The 14,383-nt window shown below is 41.8% G+C and overlaps 1 protein-coding gene across 1 annotated transcript in view; it reads right to left on the reverse strand.

Moving 5' to 3' along the window:
* LOC139267193 (dystrobrevin beta-like) overlaps positions 1 to 14,383 on the reverse strand; it is an 843,282-nt gene that overhangs the window by 411,879 nt on the left and 417,020 nt on the right. Inside the window, exon 11 of the mRNA XM_070885122.1 lies at positions 3,193 to 3,317. Within this exon, the coding sequence (XP_070741223.1) occupies positions 3,193 to 3,317 (125 nt within the window). The remainder of the gene's footprint in view (positions 1 to 3,192; positions 3,318 to 14,383) is intronic.

Consider the following 14,383-nt stretch of genomic DNA (forward strand, 5'->3'; position numbering starts at 1 on the left):
GCGTAAATTCAGAACTTGCGGAGCATTTCAAAGGGAATTACATCGGCATACACTGGGAGTGTGCAATTTCAGACGCCGCAATTTCAGGGCCATAATTTCTCTCCTGAGGGTTCCACTTGTTCACATTTTCAAACAAATTTTCAGACCATGTGAATGATACCATGAATACATTACCACTGCCTATCTTCCTATCAGGGTTTATTAATATTAAATGTCTTGCTGTGCCTAAAAGGTTGCATTATGCAGAAACCTATATACAGGCTTGTCATTCCACATCAGACTTATCGTGCAGCAGTGCTGGAATTCAGAAAAGGGCATCTTTACTCATACAACTGCACTAAATCACAGGTGTCTCAGAGATGGAGCACCAGTAAACTCTTATGCATAATCTAACTTGATATAATGAATCAACATGTTTTGAGCAGAATTTCTCTTGAGCAATGCAAATACCAACGACCTGTAAATCAATCAAGATATTTCTAAATCAGAACTAATTTATTTTGAAGTGTCAGTTATGATCAGATTCATCCTCAGAGATGGAAAGGTTGATTTCCACCTGCTGTGAGCTCAATCTATTATACAGTGTACTTTACTATATATAATTATACTCAACCTAGCAGCACCCTTCAAATTCATTTGAACGCAACTCACCAAAGTGTTTGCTCTGCGACACAAGCGAGATCCTCTGCAACTGCGAGCAGTGCATGAACCCTCTTCAACCCTCCACAGGTTTGAACATGGGAAGCACACCCTCTGATGTTCAGTGTCATTTGGCAGTGGATGTTTAAAATCTAAGTGTTAGAAATTGCCCCTCGCCGCAATTGTGGGCGGTAATCTTCCGGGGCCAGGACTTTCCGCGCCCGGCCCAGAAGTCCCGCCTCCGACTTGGAAATTTCCGCCGCTTCACTTCCTTTGAGGGCGCTGCTGCTGGACAGCGTCCCCCAAACCTTCAGGGCAATTTCCACGGATGCGGTCGCACTCCACTCCCCTCGGCGAAAACCCCATTGCTCCCCATTAGTGCCATCCCCCCCTCCTTGAGGTGCTAGCGGGGCTTTAAAAAGGGGCAAATTCGTTCCCTAATTACTTTGTCTATTTTTAGCTGACAGGTGAGGATGTTTGTACAGTTGTCAGCTCCAGTCCAACAGACAGAATGCCTTTCTCTAACAGCAAAATGAAGTGAAAGAGAATTGAGAGATGAACTATGAAATAATTTGCGATAAAATTCTCCTGTCTGTTAAAAAGTCCTGCATAATATCAGTTGATCTAGTTTCAGCCCAGTTCTGTTGGGCATTGGGTCCTGGCCCAAAACCTCCCCAGGTTTGACACTATTGTCAATCTCACTCACAGATGCCACTAGTTAGCTGATGTGGAAAATGGAATATGTCACAATGGTGCATTAGGGGCTAGTTGTTGAAAAGAGTGGTACAGAACCGAATGCTATAAAACAGCCCAAAATGCAATGTGTTTAAGATTGCTTGTAGCCCCATGAAAGGCGGTGTCACACTGAATCACTTTAATTAGTGTGAGAGTTTGAAACTATAGTGTGCTCTAAGTAGAGCTTTATTACTATAACTGCTTTCCTACAAATACACATTTCACCAATTCTGAAGTGGCTATGCTCTGAAGATGACACTGATGAAGCTGCAGGAAATTTCTGCAAGAGACCGTGGGGCCGAAATTGCCCCTTTCTATAAGGCCCATGCGACGGCCATGGTTCGGTGTGGACTGTCTGCTGACTTGTCGCATAGGGGCTGCCATTTTGAACATTGCCCTCCTTTACTTTTAGAGCAGTTTAGGGGACCACTCCTTCTGTTTTCCTGCCCCTATAAAAGGGGAGGGGAACACTAAACCCAGCAGTTAAAACAAATTAAACTTTAAAACATATAAAATCAAATTAAAATTTGGTTGCCGGGGGTAATAATGCACTCCAGTCTCTCCGGTGCCCACCTCTCGTGGAAGGCCGCGAGCATACCGGTGGAAGGCTTCACTGCAAACCAAGCCCGCAAACCCACAGCTGACTTTTAAATGGTTCACCAGATGGCAGCACTGGGTTCAGGGACACTTTGAACTGTTGACCACTAAACTCTGACATGCTGCTTAGTTCTACTTTTCATTCTCAGTTGGGGAAATTAATTTGGATGTTTAAAGTGCACAAGCAAACAATGTAGACAATTTTTAAAACTTGTATTTCAATTTGCCTTGGATTTCAAAACTTAGAAGTTTATTACATACATAAAAATAAATACATTGGTTCTAATGCTGAAGTCTGAAAATTGTCAGGTTGGTGAACGGAGCTGCACTAATTCGCTGCTCTGCTTACCTTCTGAAATTTCTCACTCTCCCAAACTGGATTAACATACTTGGCCATTACTTAACTCGTCAAATGGCTGTTAAACCACTTGAAAGGCACGAAATGAATATCACAGACACATCTTGTTTCGGCAGGTTTCTGCTCGCAAGGCTAACACAATCACACAAAGCTAAATCATCCAGTATAAAACTGAAGTTATGAGAATCACTATTAATTGTAAGTAAAATAAAAAAATAAATTGCAAGATTAATACTCCAGTTTCTAAAAATAAAAAACATCACCCAATAACATTGGGTTAGCAAGAATTCCAGTTTAGTTTCTTCACTATTTTGCAGTATGTGAAAAAGGCTGGGCTTGCTGGGTGAATTGTAATTTTCAAGATTGCGATCAGTAGATTTATGTTAGGGTAGGGTGTCAAGGAGCAAAGGTGGAAAAATGGAGTTGAGGTGCAGATCAGCCATGATCTATTTGAACGGCAGAACAAGCTTGAGGGGCTCAATGGCCCACTCCTGTTCTTATGTGAGGTGGATTTTACTCTCTCTTGTCCATTTATAAGGATGCTTACTTCACAAGTATTGGTGTGGCCATGTCTAGAAATGTGAGCCTAAAGAATGATAGCAGAGTTTTGTTTTTGTTGTTTATAGGCTTTCATGACCTTATTAAAGAATATGTAGTTCAAAATTATTGAGCAGTTCCTCATGGTGTATGCAACCAGTGCAAACTTGGATTACCAGTTTATGAAAGGAGAAGTCAAGATTAACCATGTCCCATTGTAGTATGCCAAATTCTCCTTAGGGTCAATTTCAAGCTTAAACTCGTTTGCCAATAAAAGCTGCACCAGTATTCACATCTAAAAATTAATTTAAAAGTTCATTACTCACACTATATGTGCCAAATCTAGAGGTTTTTCTGGCATCTCTGGGTATATAGGATGAGGTGGCTCTCGGCTTGGTACACAACCAAGGGACTTGCTAATTGCATGACCCAACTTCTTTGCTGGTGATTTCTGTAAAAAATAATTCATAAAGTGAGCATTAAAAAATCTAGGAGAGCAAGGTAGAAGACCGTGAAACACTACCCGAAAAAGAGAAAGGAATATAAAACAATAACTCGGAAACAGGAAAATTAAATGACCCTTCCTTTCCTACCTTGGATGAAAAATGTAATTTGTATTTCAACCAAGCAAATTAAAAGCCACGAGCTCAAAGTTGAATGAAGGTTCAGAGTCATACTAAAACAAACATTGTCATAGAGATATAATGCACAGGCTGTTGTTTACAGTGTGTTCACAATATTGCTCAAACAGATGCTTTTGAATTACTGGAACGAGGTGTAACAGCAACAAAATAAAAACAAAAATGACATTTTGAAAGAAAATATCACACCTGGTCGATCACATTTTATGCAAGATAATAATAAGGCGCTCCATTAACAGATCAACACTTTTTGTCGGCATCTGACAAGCAATCTATGAGAGGTAATATAATAACGTCCCACTGGACATCACATCTCAGTTGCCACGCATTACCTCCACTCTGGTAGCCTGCATGTCATAGCACTTAGTTTCAGCAAAACGAACTGTAGCTATGAGTATTGTAAGATCATGCAAGAAACATTATGCCATGTAAAAATAAATGTTTTTATTTATGTCACCTTTAATGCAGAAAAATGTTCCAAATTGTTTCACTGATGCTTGAGGAAAACCAACAAGGAGGAGAGATAAGAGGTGACTAAAAGCTTGGTCAAAGCAGTGTGCTTGTCAATCTCAATTTCTCTGCTGTCTTTGATGCGGTCGATCTCTCCATCCTCCCACACTGTCTCTCCTCCACTGTCTAGCGGAGTAGGACGGAGTAGGCCTTCCATTGGTTCTATTCTTATCTAACCAATCAAAACCAGAGGATCTCCAGCTTCTCTTCCTGCACCCACAGAGTTATCTCTGGAATTCCCCCAAGGATCTAACAATTTTTGGCCTCCTCCTCTTCTTCATCTGCATGCTGCCCCTTGGCGACATCATTCTTTTTGACTCCCGAGCTGAGCTGATGACGCCATATATATACTCCATCACAAAGATTGCCTAATTTCAACTCCGCAACAAAGTCCATCTCCCCACCCCCGCGCCCTTCTCAGCTCCTAAAACCCTCACCCCTGCCATTGTCTCCTCCAGACTCGGCTATTCCATGTTCTCCTGGCTGACCTTCCAGAAACGTCAGTTCAGCCAAAATTCTGCTGCACCATGTCCCACTCAAACCTTGTCCTTCTGTTCGCTCTCCTGCATTGACCCCCAGTCCCCCAATGCGACAAATTTAAAATTCTCATCCTGTGTTTAAATCCCTCCATGGCCTCACTCTTTCCCATCTCTGTAACCTTCTCTAGCCCTACAACCCTCCAATAATTCAGCATTCCTTCAACTCTTGTACATCTCTCACTCCCTTCACCCATGAGAACTACTCCAGCTCCAAATCCTTTCTGCCAATCATGCTACCCTTTGCCCATTGTGGTGACCAGTCCTGCCACACAGGGATCTCTGTTACTGCATCACCCACCGCTGAACGCCCACACCCTTACTCCTCACATTTCAATAACCTGAGATTGCATTGATCACACTGGTGCTATTGAGGAGGCACATTAATTACCATTAGTTACCATCAGATTTCAGTTGGCAACTAGGCTTCAGAGTATAATTCATTTTACATTGGATTTTTCAATGGAATAGATCAGCCAATAGATTAACCATGATCTTATTGAATGGCGGAGCAGCCTCCAGGGGCCAAATGGCCTACTCCTGCTCCTATTTCTTATGGAACACATGGCAGACATACCAATTATAATAATATATAGATTTCAGTGAGGAACTTAATGATTTATAAAATGTATTCAGTAGCTGGATTTCTTTTCAGATTTAATAAGTAATGAAATAAATTATTAAACATAGTCCAGTAAGTTAATTATTAATTGTAACAATTATTTCAATTTTAATGGTTCATGGTAGCTTGAATAATTATGGTAAGAGACACTGGAGTTATTTTAACCAGGGGTGCGTTCTGGGTGGGTGGGGTGCAGGGCAGGTGGGGAACCCCCATGGAGAGTTTAGCGTGAGGCCCAGGCCATTTTAAACACCTGAAACGGGCTGCGACTTTTGCCTGCTTGGAGCAGGCGGCTCACCCATGCCCTGTTTGATACATGTCCCTTTTGGCTTTCCCATGTAAAAGAGGCAAGAATCGAACAGCAAGGCATGGCTTGGGCATGGATATTGCCACATGTTTATTAACAAGTCCTCACTAATCCTAACTTTAAATATACAGGTACAAAGTCTGAAATCCGGAATCCTCGGGGCCAAATCCGTGCCGGATTTTGGGTTTTGCCAGATTTCAGACCTTGCCGTCCGCTGATTGTCTGCTCCTCTGCTCGCCGATTCACGCTGCTCCTCCGCTCGCTGATTCCCGCCGATATTCCGCTCGTCACAGCTCGCAGATTCACGCTGTTCCTCCGCTCGTCTGCTCTTCGCCACCCGCTAATTCCCGCCACCCGCGGCCCCCCGATGCTGCGCTTTGAACCAGTTTCCTCATCCCTCGCTAAAAATGTCCATATTTCGGACAATAATTAGAGATTCCGGACGACTCAATTTGCGATGCGCAAAATGTCCGGTTTTCAGACAATCCGTGTTTTCGGAATTCCAGATTCGGGACGTTGCACCTGTACTTTGCTTTGTTAATAAGAACATGCAAAATATATTAAGATGCTGGAATTAGAGGGGAAGAATTTACTAATTAACATTACTTGTCAGTCGTGGTTCAGTGAATAGCAATCACACCTCAGTCAAAATCTAAGCAGACACTCCAGTGCAGTGCTGAGGGAGTGCTGTACTGTCGGAGGTGTCATCTTTCGGATGAGACGTTAAACCGATGCCCCTCTGCTCTTTTAGCTGGATGTTAAAGATCCCTTGGCACTATTTCAAAGAAGCGCAGGGTAGTTATCCCTGGTGTCCAGGCCAACATTTATCCCTCAATCAACATAAGAAAAAAAAAGCAATTATCTGGTCAATATCACATTGCTGTTTGTGGGAGCTTACTGTACACAAATTAGCTGCTGCGTTTCCTACATTACAACAGTGAATATACTTCAAAAGTACTCCATTGCCTGTAAAGCTCCTTGTAATGTCCTGAGGTTGTTAAAGACACTATATGAATGTAAGTCTTTCTATGTTTTGCTTATGTTGTTTTAACTCATATACAGCACAGTACCATTGCAGAAGCTAAGTACCATGTTACATTTATTGTTGGGTTTTCTTTCCAAGTTAAATGCACAAGTTCCGTATTGTAAAGACAAATGAATACTGAAATCTACTTCATAGTTTTCACACAGATTTGGTTTCTTTAGCCAACAGAGTTAATAGTGGATAGATAAAGTGACACATTTGCAATAGATCCATCAACTCCGACAAACAGTATTTCAGCAACGAACAGCTAGTTTCTTCAACGGTCTGTAAAGGAACATAATTAGACCGCCCTGATGACTATGTAAGGCAATGAATAGCTGAGCCAAATTCAATCCGCTGCCTATGCTAACCTCAAGTGAAACATCGATTGAGGCAATGTAATTGGCTTTTAAAGCACTGGGTTAAATGGAAAAACTGGCCAGTTACTGCTCCCAATTTCTGACGGTAGCAGAAGCCACCCAGCACTGTACCGTACCCCAATGCAAAAGTCAACGAGTCGGAACTTGCTAGAGCAGGGCATCTCATGGCACATACCATTAGTTAGACTTTTCTTGCACTCATCAGCTCAAAGAATGCTTGCACTTTAACTTGCTGGAAGTGCGAGCTGATAAAGGTGCGGCAAGGGCAACAGGACACCTGGGACATCAGTGAACGGTGGGAGCAACTCTATCTGCTTAACCAAAGAGATTTAAGAGTTGAATAACAAACAGAGAAATGACTGAGAAGGACAGTGAATTAGAATCAAATCAGGTACATAACGAGAGGGAAAGAAAGATTGCATTAAGCGAGAGAAAAAAAGAGACAGAAAAGAAAAGGAAGGAAAAAAATTACATTTAAAATTTGATGTTCACAACCTGAAGGAATGAGACTACACGGTTTAAATTGCTCACTTTCTGAACCAGGAGGTTGATTGGCAGTTATCACTTAGTCAAAAGAGTACTTACGCTTATAATTACGAGACTTAACTTTTGGATGCGAATTTAATGGGAAATTAATGCACAAATTCGGCAAGTTCTTAAAAAATCACGGAGAGGCCAAGGATGAGATGCTATTGTTCAAAACAAACAGGTGAAAATCGATCTGCATGTTCTGGAGATTCGCAACTCACAGCATCTGAACTCACTGGCCACATTAATAACAGCATGCAATCCCACGCCTACTGAACAAAATCCACTTGTTAATTAAGATCCTTTAAGGTTTTAGCAACATAGGAGCATAGGGCCATTTAGCCCCTTGCGCCTGTTCCACCATTCAATGAGATCCTGGCTAATCTACGACCTAACTCCATATACCTGCCTTTGCCCCATATCCCTTAATACCTTTAGTTAACAAAAATCTATCAATCTCGGATTTAAAATTAACAATTGATCTAGCACCAATTGCCGTTTGCAGAAGAGAGTTCCAAACCTCTAACCACCCTTTGTGTGTCAAAGTGTTTCCTAATTTCACTCCTGAAAGGTCTGGCTCTAATTTTTAGACTATGCCCTGTTAAAAAGTAAAGATGCCTAAAATTGTATATGGTTATGTGATTAAAACTGTGACGCAAAGAATGCTGTGTTTAAATGGTTATGTTCAAATTGGAGATGACATGTCTCCTCAGATTAGATAGCTGTTTAGAAGTGCTAATGTTTTGGTTTGCTACGGAGGGTATCTCCCTGTTGCTAAGCGATTATCTGTTGTTTTTAAGTTTAGACTTGAACCTTGTTTATATGTATTTTATGTATAATGCTAAGGTAGGAATTGAAGTTAGCTTAACAGAACTGCTTGCGAAGATAATGGAAGGAAGTGTAAACACAAAGCAGTTTGCTATGTCGTAAAGGAGATAACAACCGGTTGAAATGAGAAGGCTCTGCTTTGGGCCTCACAGTTGAAAGGGTAGAGGACTAGGCCTTGTACTGATGGTATCCGAGAGAATAGGGACAAGAGAGACAAGACAAATTCCAAAGGAAGGACCATGTGAATAAAATCATGAGACATCTTTAGGGCGGGCTTTGTTTTGAGAATCAAGAAAAAAACTGGAAGCCCCATTGGGTATTGAGTTTTTGGGGGAAACCTTTATAGATTAAAAGGTCTTGTCAATGTCCCGTTTCAGGCCATCCCCTAAAAATGGAATAAAAGTGACCCCCTGAAAGCCTGTCCTCACAGATGGAGGAAGAGAGCGAGGAGGCTCTAGACAAAACGAAGAGAAGCCACTCAGAGAATTGCTCACGTGTGTCAACCGTCTGTCCGATTGGATCGGTATCAGCTACTTGTCACGGTCGTATGTTTTTGCTGTATAACTAATTTGTATATTCGTCTTAAACTCTGATTAAACACAATAAAGCTACTATATTGGTTTGCACTCGAACCTGATTATTTAAAGTGACCAGAGATAGCCTCAACGAGGTTATTTCTAATAGCTGTCTCGTTCTACTCTCCAAACAGTGGAAATAGTTTCTCTATCCACCCTAACTGTTCCTGAATACTTCGATCAAATCACCCCTGAACCTACTAAATTCTTGGGAATACAACCCAAATTTGTGTAATCTATCCTCGTAATTTAATTCTTTGTGTCCAGGTATCATTCTGGTAAACCTACGCTGTACTTCCTCCAAGGTCAATATATCCTTCCTGTGGTGTGGTGCCCAGCACTGCTCACAGTACTCCAGATGTGGTCTAACCAGGGTTTTGTACAGATGCAGCATAACTTCTGCCCCCTTGTATTCCAGTCATCTAGACATACAGGCCAGCATTCCATTTGCCTTTTTGATTATTTTCTGTACCTGTTCATGACATTTTAATGATCTATGTACCTGGACCCCCAAGTCTCTTTGGACCTCCACTGATTTTAGCTTTGCACCATTTAGAAATTACCCCATTCTATCGTTTTTAAGTCCAAAGTGGAAGACCTCACATTTGCCTACATTGAAATCCACTTGCCACAGATTTGCTATTCACTTATTCTATTGTCCCTTTGTAATTTTATGCTTCCATCTATAATGCCATCTAACTTTCTGTCAATGTCAAATTTGGATATGTGGTTTTCTATCTCATCATCAAAGTTGTTAATACATTGAATAGTTGAGGCTCCAACACAGATCCCTGCGGGACATCACTAGTCACATCCTGCCAATTAGAGTACCTGCCCATTATCTCTACACTCTGTCTCCTGCCACTCAGTTGATTACCTAACCAGGTCAATAATTTGCCTTCATTTCCATGGACTTCAACCTTAGTTAAGTCTGTTATAAAGTCATAGAGTCATTGCGGCACAAGAGAAGGCCATTTGGCCCATCGAGTCCATGCCGGTTCTCTGTAGATCAATCCACTCAATCTCATTCCCCCACTCTGTCCCCGTAGCCCTGCAAGTTTATTTCCCTCAAGTGTCTATACAATTTCCTTTTGAAATCATTGATTGTTTCTGCTTCCACCACCCTCGTAGGCAGCGAGTTCCAGGTCATTACCACTCACTGCATAAAAAAGTTCTTCCTCACATCACCCCTGTATCTCTTGCCCAAAACCTTAAATCTGAGTTCCCTAGTCCTTGTACCATCAGCTAATGGGAACAGCTTTTCTTTGTCTCCCTTATCTAAACCTGTCATAATCTTGTACACTTCTATCAAATCTCCCCTCAACCTCCTTTGCTACAAAGAGAACAACCCCAGCTTCTCCAACCTAACCTTGTAGCTAAATTCCCTCATCCTTGGAACCATTCTGGTAAATCTCCTCTGCATCCTCTCAAGGAACTTCACATCCTTCCTAAAGTGTGGTGACCAGAACTGGAGGCAATACTCTAGTTGTGGCCTAACCAGAGCTTTATAAAGGTTCAGCATAACTTCCCTGCTTTTGTACTCAATACCTCTATTTATGAAGCCTAGGATCCTATATGCTTTGCTAACTACACTCTCAATATGTCCTGCCACCTTCAAAGATCTATGCACATGAACCCCCAGGTCCCTCTGTTCCTGCACACTCTATGGAACTGTGCCATTATGTCTATATTACCTCTCCCCATCCATTTTGCCAATATGAATCACCTCACACTTCCCTGTATTAAATTCCACCTGGCACTTGTCTGCCCATTCTGCCAGTCTATCTATGTCCTGTTGTAATCGATTGGTATCATCCTCACTGTTTGTCACACCTCCAAGTTTGGTATCATCAGCACATTTTAAAATTTTACCCTTTATTCCAATATCCAAGTCATTTATATATATATATATATATATCAGAAAAAGCAGTGGTCCTAGCACTCAGAAGGTGGTGAATCTTTGGAATTCTTTACCCCAGAGGGCTGTGGATGCTCAGTCTGAGTATATTCAAGACAGAGATTGATAGATTTTTGGATATTAAAGGAATCAAGGGATATGGGGAGAGTGCAGGCAAGTGGAGTTGAGGTAGAAGATCAGCCAGGCTCGAGGTGCCGAATTGCCTACTCCTGCTCCTATTTCTTATGTTCTTATGTTCCGTGTGCAGATTTGAGTGCCCTATTATAAAAAGGATATTAAAACGATAGAGGGTAATTCGTCACAATTATTCCAGGAATGGGAAACTATAGTCACGAGGAGAGACCTGAGGTATTGGGACTATTTCATTGAAACAAGAGCAGGATAAGAGGGGATTTATTAAAAAAGACATTATGAAGAGCTTTGATAGAGATTAAGAGGGAAAGGTGACTTCCTTTGGTTGGGGAACCATGGGGTCATCAAATTGAAAGTCAAAAGAGAGTGAAGGAAGTTAGGAGAAATGTCTTTACAAAACAACCTGTTGGAGCATGGTAGGCTTTGCCACAGGATGCAGTAGAGGCAGACACCCTTGTGTCTTTTTGAGAGAAAATGGATAAAAATTTGAAGCAGAAGACATAGGGCTATGGGGAAAGAACAGAGCAGCGGGATGAAATTGCTCTAGCAAAGAGCATGGACACAATGGACCAAAAGGCCTCCTTCTGTTCTGTAAACGCCTGTGGTCCGAGGGAAACAACCTCTCCTTTCTATGCAATGTAATATTAGATTAACACTGATTTTGTCACTAGTCTAAGTCTTGTTTAAGTCACAGCCTTGTCACTGGTTTAAGAGTAAAGAAATTCAGTAGCGCTCCGTTTGGGACATTAATTTTTGAAATCTGGCAAATTAGAGCCAAGCACTAATGATTCTCAGCTTTCTCTAAATTCAGTGTTAGCGCTCCAGGAAGGAAGTGGTACGCTAAATCAAGCTCTACCATTTTCGGTGGAGCGCTAAACCACGCAGGTGGGGCAGTAGTAGTGCAGCGCAGCACAATGTCTGAGGCTCCTTCCCTCCCTTAAAGGGAAGGGCCATCGCTGCAGGCTCTGGCCCTTCAATCATGTTCATCAGCCATGACCTACCTTTTACAAATCCATGCTGGCTCTCTCTGATCAGCTGAACATTTTCACGGTGTTCAGTCACGCCATCCTTAATTATAGACTCTAGTAATTTCCCCACAACAGATGTTAGGCTAACTGATCTATAATTCCCTGGTTTCCCTCTCTCATCATTCTTAAATAGCGGAGTGACATGCGCTATTTTCTAATCTAAAGGAATGGTTCTTGAATTGAGAGAACTTTGTAAGATTATATTTAGAGCATCTGTAATGTGCCCACCTACTTCCTTTAAAACCCTAGGGTGGAAACCATCTGGTCCTGGAGATTTGTCATTCTTCAGTGCCATTATTTTCTTCATTACTATTATTTTGCTTACGATAATTATGTTGAGTCCCTGTCACTGATTCAATCCTTGGGATTTCTGGCATGCATCCCCGTCCTCTACTGTGAATATGGACGCAAAGTAATTATTCAACATGTCCGCCATTTCCTTATCATTGACAATATCACTGGTATCAGTCTTCAATGGGCCAACATTGTTCATCACCACCCACGATTAACTAATATAATTGCAAAAGTTTTTTGTGTTGATTTTGATATTCCCTGCAAATTTATTTAGGACAAAGAGTGTTAAAAAAACAAGCCTGAAGGCTCTGAGTCTCAATGCGAGGAGCATTCGTAATAAGATGGATGAATTAAGTGCGCAGATAGCTGTTAACGGATATGTTGTAATTTGGATTACGGAGACATGGCTTCAGGGTAACCAAGGCTGGGAACACAACATCCAGATGTATTCAAAATTCAGGAAGGACAAACCAGAAGAAAAAGGAGGTGCTTTAGCGTTGCTGGTTAAAGAGATTAACCCAATAGTAAGGAAGGACATTAGCGTGGATGATGTGGAATCTATGTGGGTAGAGCTGCAAAACACCAAAGGGCAGAAAACGTAAGTGGGAGTTGTGTACAGACCACCAAACAGTAGTAGTGAGGTTGGGGATGGCATCAAAAGGGAAATTAGGGATGCGTGCAATAAAGGTACAGCAGTTACCATGGGTGACTTTAATCTACATACAGATTGGGCTAACCAAACTGGTAGCAATACTGTGGAGGAGGATTTCCTGGAGTGTATAAGGGATGGTTTTCTAGGCCAATATGTCGAGAAACCAACTAGAGAGCAGGCCAGCCTAGACTGGGTGTTGTGTAATGAGAGAGGATTAATTAGTAATCTTGTCGTGCAAGGCCCCTTGGGGAAGAGTGACCATAATATGGTAGAATTGTTCATTAAGATGGAGAGTGACACAGTTAATTCAGAGACTAGGGTCCTGAACTTAAAGAAAGGTAACTTCGATGGAATGAGACGTGAATTGGCTAGAATAGACTGGTGAATGATACTTAAAGGGTTGGCGGTGGATAGGCAATGGTAGACATTTAAAGATCACATGGATGAACTACAACAATTGTACATCCCTGTCTGGCGTAAAAATAAAACGGGGAAGGTGGCTCAACCGTGGCTAACATGGGAAATTAGGGATAGTGTTAAATCCAAGGAAGAGGCCAGAAAAAGCAACAAACCTGAGGATTGGGAGAAATTTAGAATTCAGCAGAGGAGGACTAAGGGTTTAATTAGGAGGGGGAAAATAGAGTATGAAAGTCGGCTTACAGGGAACATAAAAACTGACTGGGATTTGAGTATAGGAGCAGGGAGGTCTTACTGCAGTTGTACAGGGCCTTAGTGAGGCCACACCTGGAGTATTGTGTACAGTTTTGATCTCCTAACCTGAGGAAGGACATTCTTGCTATTGAGGGAGTGCAGCGAAGGTTCACCAGACTGATTACTGGGATGGCGGGACTAACATATCAAGAAAGATTGGATCAACTGGGCTTGTATTCACTGGAGTTCAGAAGAATGAGAGGGGATCTCATAGAAATGTTTAAAATTCTGACGGGTTTAGACAGGTTGGATGCAGGAAGAATGTTCCCAATGTTGGGGAAGTCAAGAACGAGGGGTTCTAAGGATAAGGGGTAAGCCATTTAGGATTGAGATGAGGAGAAACTTCTTCAGTGGTGAACCTGTGGAATTCTCTACCATAGAAAGTTGTTGAGTCCAGTTCATTGGATATATTCAAAAGGGAGTTAGATGTGGCCCTTACGGTTAAAGGGATCAGGAGGTATGGAGAGAAGGCAGGAGTGGGGTACTGAAGTTGTATGATCAGCCATGATCATATTGAATGGTGGTGCAGGCTCGAAGGGCCAAATAGCCTGCTCCTGCACTTATTTTTTATGTTTCTGTACTCCCTTTTTGTAGCTCTTACTACTTGTTTTGTCACCCTTTGCTGTTCTTTGTATCTTCCCCATTTGCTAGGATCTGTGCCATTTTTTGCATTTTTGTATGCTTTTTCTTTTAGTTTTATGTTGTCTCTTACCTCTTTAGTCATACATGGTTGTTTTTTTGGAATGTAGAGCTCTTGCCCCTCAGGGGTATAAACTAGTCGTGTATCACGTTAAATTCTTTTTTGAACATCTCCCACTGATCTGCCATTTT

Source organism: Pristiophorus japonicus, chromosome 7 (genome assembly GCF_044704955.1).
Source record: "Pristiophorus japonicus isolate sPriJap1 chromosome 7, sPriJap1.hap1, whole genome shotgun sequence".
NCBI classification, from domain to species: domain Eukaryota; kingdom Metazoa; phylum Chordata; class Chondrichthyes; family Pristiophoridae; genus Pristiophorus; species Pristiophorus japonicus.